Source organism: Antechinus flavipes, chromosome 5 (assembly GCF_016432865.1).
Source record: "Antechinus flavipes isolate AdamAnt ecotype Samford, QLD, Australia chromosome 5, AdamAnt_v2, whole genome shotgun sequence".
In the NCBI taxonomy this organism is placed as follows: domain Eukaryota; kingdom Metazoa; phylum Chordata; class Mammalia; order Dasyuromorphia; family Dasyuridae; genus Antechinus; species Antechinus flavipes.
In genome coordinates this window covers 153,840,800-153,853,716 of record NC_067402.1, presented here as the reverse complement: position 1 = coordinate 153,853,716, position 12,917 = coordinate 153,840,800, and the positions used below count along the sequence as shown (strand labels likewise).

The 12,917-nt window shown below is 33.6% G+C and overlaps 1 protein-coding gene across 4 annotated transcripts in view; it reads left to right on the top strand.

The window, feature by feature from the left end:
• Positions 1-12,917, top strand: part of CACNA2D1 (calcium voltage-gated channel auxiliary subunit alpha2delta 1) — a 688,069-nt gene that overhangs the window by 113,370 nt on the left and 561,782 nt on the right. For all 4 annotated transcript variants that reach the window (XM_051961631.1, XM_051961630.1, XM_051961629.1 and 1 more), the window contains exon 2: positions 10,530-10,611. In XM_051961631.1, the coding sequence (XP_051817591.1) occupies positions 10,530-10,611 (82 nt within the window). The remainder of the gene's footprint in view (positions 1-10,529; positions 10,612-12,917) is intronic.

The following is a 12,917-nucleotide window of genomic DNA, read 5'->3' as shown; positions in this document are numbered from 1 at the left end:
ATCAGCATCAGAACCACCCAATATTTCTTGGGTTTTCTCCTTCATTTCAAGGGTCTGCTTCGTCTCCCTGCGATGGACAAGGCGAATACGACTCATTGGCACCCATCTGATTCCTTCTCCACCTGTAGAGATACAAGCAAACCCTCTACCCCAAGTAGTTAGCCTATCTTGTCCCTTCCATTCATCACTTTCTGGATCTCTCCACATCACCTGGCGATTATCTAAAGATAGTGGAGCTGCTTGCACTGGACACTGCCCTGTTGGGTTAAAAGGCCTGTAACCTCCCCAACTGTACTCCTGATTGCTTTTCTCTTGGTTGATGACATCTTAGTCCTGAATTTCTAAAGACTCTCTGGGTGTAACCTCAGTTGCTAACATGCCCCACCTATCTTTTGATTGATACCTTGGAGCTGGGTCCTGCCTCTCATTTCTCTGGGTCAATCTACATTCAGAGGCCCAGTGAAAGCCTCGGTTACATTTTGGACATGGGGTTTTGGGTTTTATTCTCTCATCCTGTCTTCTCATTCTATCTCCATATCTACAATGAGCTCTCAAATGTCCAACTTTTCCACACTAAAACATCTACGAGTTTCTCTAAAAGCCCCTTGCTAAGAAGGACCCTGTCTTTCCATGGTCATCATAGTTTGGGCATAATAAGCATTTGTTCCCACTGTGGCACAGAGTCTTATGATCTCCTCTAAAGGAGCATCTTTTTCTAGTTCCCATATAATTCTTTTGCAAACCTCATTGGCATTTTCCTTAGCCAGATGTCTGGTCGTTATTTCTGTGGCAGCATTATCTCCAATGATTCTTATTATAGCTGTTTGCAAACGTCCCACAAAATCTGCAAAAGGTTCATTGGGACCTTGCTCTATTTTTGTAAAAGCTTTATTTCCATCTTTCTGTCCAGGGAGAGAATTCCAATTGTTGTACTCACCTTAATTTCTGGGTTGAGGAGTCTTTTCCACTGGATCAGGATCAGAGGCTTTTCCACTGGAATCCACTGAGGGGCCTGTCAGACCCACGTTCAGGATGCCAAAATGTGATAATTTTCTTCTTTTAAAATAAAATAATATGATGGTTCTCTCTGGGTGAGAACCATCTTTACAAACTCTTAAGTCCTAGAGTTGAAATGTTTTGGGCCAGAACCCGAAACAAGGTACTAAATAGAACTAATTGAAGCAATGCTTGTGTTTACACCTTTACTCATTGCAATTCACAAGTATGGGAGATTAACAAAGTTAATTGTGTAACTATGTGAATTCACACCTCCCTTGAAGCTCTTAGGGCCAGAGAGCACTCTGGGAAGAAATCCATAATCCCTCTCTCTCATATATAAAAAACAGACAGAGGCTCTTGGAGAGAATTCAGCTGAATTACATGAAGAGTTCAGCTGAATTTAGATTGAGAGGGGAGCGTCAAGTGAGTTCAGCCAGAAGCCCTCTCTGAGTGAGGAGTTTACTTCGGAACATTGACTGAGTTGGACAGGAGCACTCTGGGAGAAAGCAGGTTTCTTGGGGACGTTTTCTGGAGGCAGCCTTAGTATAAGTTCAGATCAATAATTACCCCAAATGTTAGCCAGATGATAAAAGTTCAGATCTTTTATTGCCTCCAATATAGCCCAGTTAGCTTAGAGGCCTATCTCTCTGCTTGGTTCCAAGAGCTCCCTCCGAATGTCGCCAAATCCAAAGGTTTGTCCTTCAGTCCTCCAGCCAGCCAAGTGGAAATGAAATGGTTCTCTCTTGCCTCGGAGAAAGGGCTTCTGGCTCTCAATCTCCAAGATAGCCCGGTTAGCTTTTCTTAGAAGCTTCTCTCTCTTCTTGGTTCTAAGAGCTCTTGCAGCTTTGTCCTTTGCTTCTGCCTCTGCCTTCTTCAGCCTCCAGAGCCAGCACCAAGTTGAATCTGTCTTGCCTTCGAGAGAGGGCTTCTGGCTCTCCCAGAGTGCTCTGTGTCTGGCCCAGAGTGCTCCTCTCCAATGTAATTCAGGTGAACTCTCTTTAACCTGAAGTAACTAACTAACCCGAAGCTAAGAGCCTCTTTATATATGATTTCCCAAAGGTTGACTCCTCCTTCTGGAGGCACACCTAAGGGAGGTGTGAATTCACAAAGTTACAAAGTTTACTTTGTGAATCTCCCATACTTGTGAATTCCATTGAGTAAAGTGTAAACACAAGCATTGTATCAATTAGTTCTACTTAGTATCTTGTTTTGGGTTCTGGCCCAAAACATCTCAACTCTAAGACTTAACAATTTGTAAAGATTCCAACACTTTATCAGTATGGTTTAAGGTTTAATAACAATAAATCTAAATATTCTTTTTATGTTTGTGACTACTAGACCTTTTTAATTATTTTCCAAGCTTTTTTCAGAATGAAGAAAAATTAATTTCAATGTGTATAAAACCAAGGAATTGTTAACAGTATGATGATAATAAAGAACAGAATTAACCAAAAATGTATCATATTATGGCAACTCTCATTGCTACACTCAGATTCAGAGTACTATTTGGCTCATCAACCATGCTATTTTGCCTATCAGTTTTCCCTCTGGTTTCATTTTTTTTTTTTTTTGGGGGGGGGGAAGGATTGGAAGACAATTGAAAGTTCTTACTAAAAGACATGTAACCATTTTTATGGTCCCAATGATATACCAGAATTGAGGAGACTATGTTACTATCAACAAGTCACTTTTTCTCAAAATGGCTTCAGTTTATTTTTTTCTCTTTACCACTGCCTGTATTTCTTCCATATAGTTCTCAGATCTTTCAATATAATACTCTTCTGTTGCTTTCTAAACATAGTACAGAGCTTCTTCACCAAATGAGAAGACTGATAAAGTGCTGTCAACATCTTTTGGCTTTTTACACAGTCTTCCATGATGTATAGCCTAGAGAATTTCTTTTGTTCCACAAGACTTTCTTAATCCCCAAGGATTGTGAGACATGGAATTTTGGGGTGTTATCACCATTACTAGGCTAGCTCACAGTATTCTAAAATTATGAGACTTCCTCTCAATGAAAATGCCTCAAATAATGTGGGAAGTAGTATTTTAACTATTGGAATATTGATTGGAATATTTTCTTCATCCTGAAATAAGGATATAAAAAGGGGAGAAGGTGAAAAGTCCTATGTTTAATAAAATGTTCACCATAAAAATGGCCAAAAAAGGAAAAGAAGTGGTCTTTATAGTCTTCCTTTATATCACGCCCTCCCCCCCCCCAAAAAAAAAAAAAAAACTGCACTCCATTTAGGTCTTTTCAGGATCCTCTCTAAGTATACAATGTAAACACTCATCAGTTTTCCTATAGGATAGTTACAGATAATAAGCCAAAATCACAGTGTATATTGATATACAAAATACATAATTGCTGCTTTATAGTTGCATACAGCAGATTAGATACATTCTAGAAAGTAAAATAATTACAAAATTTAGGCAGAATATGCAGTCATATGAAATATTTTACTAGTTGTTACATATAGTAATAAATAGCACCACATATTGAAATTATATAACATGTATACCATTATACCCAATCATTGGATATTCTCTCTATCCATTAATCCCTTTTCTTGGTCCCCAATTTTTCCCTCCTTACCATCTTCCACACCTCCTAATTGAAAGGCTTTATATCACTACAGTCTGATAACAGGAAACAATCACAGAATACCTTTGTGATCTGAAGATGTTGTAATAGGGAACAGATTAATAGGCACCTAGTCCTTCAAGAATTCTAGCTAAACTATTTAAAATCCTAAAACATGGTGCTCTTAAAGTGCTACACTCAAGATGCCAGCAAATTTGAAAAACTCATTGGTGGCCACTGGATTGGAAAAGATCAATTATATCCCAATTCTAAAAATATTCTAAAAAAGGGCAGTGCCAAAAAATGTTCAAATTACCACATTTGCACATATTTCACATACCAGAAAGCTGCAGACTTTACTCCAGCAATATGTGAACTAAGAATTACCAGAAGAGCAGGTTGATTTTCAAAAAGACAGAGGAACTAAAGAATAAGTTGTCAGCATCCACTAGAATATGGAAAAGAAAGGGAATTTCAGGGGCAAAAATCTACTTCTGATTTGTTGACTACTATAAAGCCTTTGACTTTATGGATCACAACAAAATGTAATAAGTCCTCAAACAAATGGAATATCAGATCATCTTACTTGTCTCCCAAGGAACCTGTATGTAGGTCAAGGAGCAACAGTCAGAATCAAACATTGAACAACTGATTGGTTTAAGACTGGAAAAGGAGTAATATAAGACTATATATTGTTACTTACCTATTTAACTTATACGTAGAGCTCATCATGCAAAATGCCAGGTCAGAGGAATCCAGAGTGGGAATTAAGGATGCCAAGAGAAATACCAACAATCTGATATTCAAACTATACCACTCTGATAGCAGAAGGTAAAGAGGAATTAAAAATTATAAAGCCTCTTGATAAGGGTCAAATAAGTGTAAAAGCTAGCTTGAAACTTAACATAAAAAAAAAAAAACTAAAACTAAAATTTTGGCAACTGATCCCATCACTTCATGGCAAATAGAGAGTAGAAATGGAAGCAGTGTCAGATTTTATATTCTTGGGTTCAAATGTCATTGCTGAAGCCAACTTCAGCCTTGAAATTAAGATACTTGCTCCTTGGAAGGAAAGCTGTGGCAAATTTGGACAGCAGGCTAAAAATCAGAGACATCACCTTGCCAACAAACATCTGTATATTTAAAACTCTGGTTCTTCCAATAGCAATGTATGGCTGTGAGAGTTGGACTATAAGGAAAACTGAGAGCTACAGAACTGATACTTTCAAATTATGGTTCTAAAGAAGACTTGAGAGTTTTTAGACTGTAAAGAGTTCAAATTACTCAATACTTAAAAAAAAATAAATCACATTAGTCATGGGAAGATCAAACTCTAAAGCTGAAGCTTAACTACTTTGGCCACCTAATGAGAAAACAGAATTCATTGGAAAAGACTCATGATGGGAAAGATTAAAGATAAAAGAAAAAGGGAATAGCAGAGGATGAAATGGATAGATAGCATCATAAAAATGAGGAACGTGAACTTAGATTCTAAAAAATAGTGGAGAAGGGCCTAGCAGGCTACTGTCCATTGTTGTCACAATGATTAAACAACAATAACCTTCAACAATGAGCAACAGTGCCCGCCATAAGCAGAAGACTTGGTAAGCCTAATTCTGAGTATTTTTATTGGAGGGCTCTGCCCTCTATTTCAGATGAACAAAGACACCTATTTTTCTCTGTCTTCTTTTTTCATCCCTGACACTAAGTTCTGTTTTCAAAGGTCAGTAATGTACATATTTTGCATTTCTTTCAATCTTCTTCTATACAACCACTATGGGTCAAACATATGAACTGCAAGAATCTGTGATTATATATGTCATAGATTAAGAGTTCCTTCAGATATTTCCTGAGGTCTTCTAGCTCATAAGGAATTTTCCCAAGAAAAGACCAGCAGTCATTGAGGTAGATCGTGTGTGGAGATCTCTGTTGACAATTTCCTCATTCAGTAAGAGTGCTTGCTTGATATCTTCACATAAAAGAAAATTTCTCCTACTGAACAATTTCCTCATTCAGTAAGAGTGCTTGCTTGATATCTTCACATAAAAGAAAATTTCTCCTACTGAACAGGACATGAGGAGAGGGGGAAAATACTTATTAAGGACCTACCAAGTGCTCTATATTGTATTAAACATTTTACAAATATTTCTTGTAAATCCCATAGCAATTCTGTGCATTAACTCATATTATCCTCATTTTACAGTTAAAGAAAGGAAGGCAGATAGACATTGAGTAATTTGCCCAGAGTTACACAGAGAGGTATCTGAGTCTGGATTTGAATTTGGGTCTCCCCAAGTCCAGATCCAGAACTCTACTGTGACACCTTGTCCCAAGCATCTTGAAAAATGGGATGTACAGTTATGTCTTCTTCATCAACAATATAGCCTCCTATATTTTCATTTATGGAACAGGAAAGAAAAATAATGGCCATATTATCTTCCAAGAGCATATATTGTCTTCATGTTTTTATTTTTATTATATATATATATATATATATATATATATATATATATGTATACATACATACATGTACATGTGTATATAAAACTATAATTTAAGCAAGATTGTAAAGCAGGAAAGTTTTTTGTTTGTTTGTTTGTTTTTTTTACTTAATAAGTTATTCTTTTCTCTTTTTAAACAAATCATAGCTTTGGCATTTGAGATATACAGATTTCTGCTGGACTCATGGTTTTTAAGAGCTCTTGTTTTTAAAACAAGATTTGTGTATAAAACAAGATTTCTGTGTGACTTGGATATAAAAGTTGACATTTATAGGGTTAGGATTATCTGCCATTTCATGTTTCCATAGGCTACACTTCTGAATGAAGAAAATAATATTGACTTCAGTATAAATGTCTTCTATGAGAGATGGTTTTCAAGAAATACAAAATACTTTATATTTTGAAGTTTCCCTTTGTTAATCAAAGATGTCAGGAATGGAAACTAATTATTGAGATCAGTGATAGGTGATATTGAGTTTTTATGAGTTAGAGATCAAACCCATTATTCACAAACTTACCTGTAAAGATATAGCTATATGAAAATACTTTGTCACAAAATTTTTATACTATTCATTAAAAAGTCTCAATGCACATGGATATTTACAAATAAATACATAGTCTATATTATATACAGTATATGTATAACAGACAGTTATGTATTTTTGATGTATAAGGCACTGTGCTGTTTGCTGTGAATATAAAGACAAAATTAAAATAGCTCCTACTCTCTATGAACTCAAATACTTCCACTCAAAAGGATATGGAGCTTTTATGTATACATGTATATGTTTTATGTATACAAGTAAATATGAAGTATATATAAGGTAGCATAAAATAATGTTAGGAAGGAGATAATGGTAATGTGTGCATATGTATTTGCCTCTTTATGTGGCATCACGTAAAATATTTTGGGAATAGTTGTGGAACCAATATCATTCTCTATCATCTTTTAATTCTGAAAGATAACCTTGGGATTTGTATACATTTTTTTAAAAAATTGAAATAATTAAAGTTTATGCAGAATTAAAAAAAATTCCCTGGGAATTTTGTGAAGGATTATGATTTTATGTGAAAAGCCTAGAGAGTGAAATCATTATATGTTTTATATTATACTTTAAATTATATTTATATTGTAGTTTAAAAACCAATGAGATTATGGTTCACAGTGATCCTTAAAGCCATTTTATTTAAAATGACTTATCCCCTTCTACTATTTCAATATTTGAGGTGCATGAGGCATATATAGCCCACAATTATCTATATATGTAGTTGTATGTATAACAATTATGCATATAACTAAAATAAAATAAAATTATGGAATGTTAAAGCTTGTGATGATACCCAGTATAGTCAAAAGCTCTTGTTTTTTACAAAGTTCAGAAATTCTAAGAGAAATAAAATATATTATGTTAAAGGTCACTTATTTTACTTATTGCAGAGTAGTCTTGAATTTATATCATATGATGCTCTTCTAAGATCGGTATTTATTAATGAAGGTTAGAACTAGTATGGATTTTTGAACTCGGATGATCCCTATCATGTTACTTTACAATATGCTTGCTACCTTTACTTTGTAATCATATTTCCTTTTTTCAAAGGAAATTTTTGACAAAGAAGGTTCCACAATTGCTTTTCAGGCAAAATAATGACACTTCAATGAATGTTGGTAGTGATAGATTTCTAAGTAAGAACTAACTAAGTTTCAGATAAAACATTTTGATTAGGCCTTATATTGATTACTTTTGTTTTGTTGCTCATCCTTCATTTTTGAAGAAGGACCAATGACATTACAGGTGATGTTTTGACTTGAATATGAATTGGATTTAAATGAGGCAGAATTGCACAAAACCATCAGCCTTACTCTTCATTGAATTCCAACGACAGGACAAAAATCAAGATGACTGATGATTGATCAAGTTTTGTATTGATCAAAATTTAGACCTCATTCAAATTCATTTCTCTACAAACCTGTTTAGCTTCTTGATTTTCTAACTAAATGAATTTCAAAAATTCTTCCTTCCTTCATAATCCTGGGAAGTGCATAAGAGCTTAGTCAACTTGAGGTTATTCTCTGACCAAATAGATTTGATCTGGAGAAACAAGATTTCATGTACATGTTTAAGCATGCCATATAATTTATTGTTGTAAGAATTTTAAGGGGGTACATAGGAATCTGGTGCCTTTATGAATCTAATCTGAGATGATTCCAACTTTGTCTCCATCTCTCTTTCATTTTATAGATTTATGAATTATATTTATTTTGATTAAAAATAGGCAAACTTTCTTTTCTTAAGAAAAGTGTGCTAGGCATATGGATTTATGCTTATAATATGGTTGGGACAGACTGTATCAATCATTATGAATACTATTGTAGCATATTAAAATTATGAACATGCTTCTTTTTAATTCTTCCAGCTTTTTCATTTCACTTTTCTTTTTTCATAATCTTTTCATTCTGCAATGTTCTTAATTTTGGTTTCTTTGATTTCTACCTGCTTTTCTGCTAATATGTTTATGTATCATTGTCACTAATAAATCATGTTCCTTTTCCTAATTTTGTTAATTCATCTCCAAGTTTTACTATTTTTATGCTTTACTTAATTTGTGCTTATTTTCAGGCATTTTTTCTTTTCTAATTTCACCCTTATGCTCTTTTCTGTTGGCATTTAAAATTTGGGGAGATATTTGTTTTTAAATTTTTACTGGTTAATTTCTCCAGGAATTCTTTTTTTTTCCCTTAAAACTTTTACCTGTTTGAAGAGAGGGCTAGTATTGCCTTTATATTTTTCTGCTTATTTATCTATATATGGATCATGCACAAAAAATACTTAATTCCAGAATTCATTCCCTTGCCTTTTGTTATCTTACTACATGCAGCTACCATGTACTTGGGAGTGGAAGTAAAATTTTAGTCATAATCTTTTGAAATAAAAAGAAAAGCTATTGATATTGATATAAAAATTGGTATAAATTAATATAAAATAGAATTAATTTCAAATTCATCAAGAATATACTGCATTTTAGGGAGAAAATGGACATGAAAATGTAATATTCTGTATATTTAAGTGAGAAAACTTATAGGACCACTGATGTCACCAATGACACCAATGCTGTTGCTAGTTTTCTCCTAAAATATGTAAAGTTGAAGAAGAAAAATGTCTTGATGTTGGGAAATTAATTTTTGTAGATTACTGAACATTTTTCTTAAGTGTGGGTGTGGGTGTATTATAAGCCCAATGCTACATACCTCACTACAATACTTGCAGACATGTAAATTTGTAATAATAATAATTATAGCAGTACTTCATATTTTTGGTAACATTTAATTTATTTCTCGAAGAAGTTTCATATAGCATATTTTAAAAATGCATTCTCATGCCAATTCTGTGAAGTAGACATTATTCCCATCTTAGAGATTAATGAGCTAGAAGGTCAGCAAGGTTAGAAAAAAATAAGAAGCTTGTACAACAAGATAATACTTCCACTTCATCGAAGAGCAATGACTGGGACTTGGATTCTTATAGTTCTTTGATCCAGGAGGCTAAGTACTAAGTACAGCTTACGATACCTATCACATCTTTTGCTTTTAAATTTTTGCTGAAAGAAAATGAATGGTCATTTGATAAATTTTGTGCAATGTCTAGAACATTGTGGACTCATAATAAATATTAAGCAGACAAGAATTTGTTTTCTTTTTCTGTGTGTCTTAAAAATCACTAGATTTAAGTTCTACTTCTCCAATTTTCACATTTGCCATATAACCTTGACCAAATCTATTAAAATAATCCTAGTTTCTCATCTGGAAAATTAAGGGAGAAGGAAAGAAGCATTTTATTGAATGCTTATTATATTAGCATATTACAAATATATTTTATTGTTTGATCCTCATAATACCTCTGTTATTCAGTTATTTCTTTATGACCCCATTTGAGGTTTTCTTGGAAGAAATACTGCAGTGATGTGCCATTTCCTTTTTTCGGCTCCTGTTACAGATGAAGAAACTGAGGCAAACAAGGTGAAATGACTTGCACAGAGTCACATAGCTCATAAGTGTCAGATTTTAACTTTGGTTTCCAGGCCCAAGGTTCTATCTACTAGGTTGGATTATATGATACCTAAGATCCCTTTCTCTCTTCAAAATCCTATGATTTTGTGATTCTAAGCTATTCCCCAGACCTCATTGATCTGAGCTATTTTTGAACCTTCACAGGATAATCTACAAACAAAAAAATAAACAAACACTTAGGTAATTAAAGGGGATGGTAAAGGAAGCAAAGAGGGAAAAGAGTCTATTGAAAATAGATTCCTTCCTTTATCAAGGGGACTTCAGAATTGATCTGTCACATAAGTATAAACTGTCAACTTCTATTTGTATTTGTAATCTTCAAAGTCAATTGCCATTGATCTTATGGGACATTCTTTCTCTTTTCTCATCTCCTCCGCAGCATCAAGTCATGGGTGGATAAAATGCAAGATGAACTTGTCACACTGGCAAGGACAGCAAGTGGAGTGACTCAGCTTCGAGATGTAAGTTACAATCAAAATACTAACTCACAGGGAGAACTGAAATGGGCAAAATTGATGGCATGCTTCATCTGGATAGATCATTAGTTGTTCTGACAGCTGAGTAAGTTTTATGTGATCTAGTTAAAATGTTTATTTACTTTAGTATCTAAATATAGGAAACTTTTGTTTTATGTCATACTACTTGTTTATATCTAAGGGTACAGTTTTAAGGGTACAGGGCCAGGGTCGAAGATGTAGGAAGAATGGAATGGGGTAGGTAGGACCTATATTATTAAGGGTTTAAAAGCTAAACAGAGAATGTTACATTTAATCCTGTAGTTAATAGAACAATTGGAATTTATTAAATGAGAGTGGGGGAAAGGTGACATGATCAGACCTGTACATTAGAAAAACAAATTTTACTTATAAGTTATATGTCATCTTATTATAACTTCACAATTACACAGTTCCTCAGAAGTGTGAAGAACAATGAAAACATAATATTTGGAAAAAAGATGCTAGAAATTAATTCCTATATTCAAAGTATTATAATTGCCCAAAAAGTAGTCATCTTGAATGATAATAATGCTGTTTTACTGTTTGTCTTCTGTTTTAGTATCTCACAGTGCATTTTTCAAATAAATTTTCAGTGATTTGTCAAAATTCATAAAAATGCTTTCTCATATGCCATGAAACCTTGCTTTTCTGAGAATATGACTAGGTGATATGGTATACAGATGAATGTCTGCATATAGGAATACAAAGTGCATATGCATACATACACACACACACAGACACACAGACACAGACACACACACACACACACACACATACACCCCTTATTTAGCAAACTAGTCGGAATAAAAATTCCAGATTGTCTTGCAAAGTCTATCTTAGAATTTCTGACATAATTTTATTTAACAAACCTATATTCAAATACAATACGAGGATGAAACACTGGAAAGGAATAATTTCCCCTCCTTCCAAAAAATTATGAGTATATAGGAAAAAATTTCAGTTAACTAGGGAATTATAGCAATTATAAGAAACAAAAATTATATCTCTATATATATTTAGAAAATATGAAAGTATAAATTACAACATGCTAGGAATTTTGTTGGTCACCTTTGAAGAGGTCAGCTCAAACTATCATGAATCCTAAGTATCAAAATTCAGAAATGCCAGTGTATATGATGAAGTTTATTTATAGTGATTTTTTTTTTTACTAAATTAAATACATGCAAAAAATTGAAAGGAACTTTTATGGGTGGGTCAAAACCAGGTGAATGTATAATTACCATTAGATCACATACACATGTGGTCCAAAGTAGATAAATTGTTGCTGTCTATAAAGACAAAATTGGAAAATATGAAGTGTCAATTTAGGGAATACATATTTTCAAAAGGAATGCATGGATCAATGGCACATTACAGTTATATAATATTTCTCAGACAAATTACCTTAGCAATAAGCAAAACTGAAATGTTTATTGTCCCATGTTATACTGCTAAGTGGAAAGCCTAATGGGTGGGGAAGTGCAAAGCGAAATCTTGACATCAATGGCAAGAAGGACAAAGGAATATCTAATTACATATATGAAATTATGATTGTGATAAGCTTCTATTTGTTTCTCTCTGTGTGAGGGCATGGGGGAAATCTCCATCAAATACAGTGACTGAGCAGATTGAATCATTGTTTTGGGACCAAAAAACCAAATGTTATACTAAAATATATTGGCTTATTTGGGAGTGCCCAGTAACTGAGTTATTAGCATAGTGTGCATGTAGAAGCAATCAGTCAATAAGCATTTATTAAATATCTACTATGTACAAAGTGCTATGTTAAGTGGTTGGGATACAAAAAGATGCAAAAGACATTCCTTACCCCAAGAAGATCACAATCAAATGGAATAACAACAAACAAGCAAATGTATCTGTCTTTTTGTAGCCAGCCTTTCTCTAACATTAACTTTTTTCCCCCTTTAATCATGTTCCTATTTCCTGGGTGTGAATTAAAACTTCATAGTGGCTTTATATTTGATTTTCTTGATACTAATGATATATCTTTTATAATGTTGATATTTTATAATTCTTTTGAAAACCAATTATGTCTTTGCTATTTATATATTGGCGAAATATGTTTCAATGCTGTATGCTTGTGTGTTTGTTCTTTATGTATCTTAATTGTGAGCCTTTTATCAAATATATTTTACAATGGTTTTTTCCCCCAGAAATTGTTTTTGTTTAACAGGGTCATGTGATTAATAGATCAGACCAACAGTGTGGATGCACACACTTAGGATTCCAACAGATTACTCATATTATTC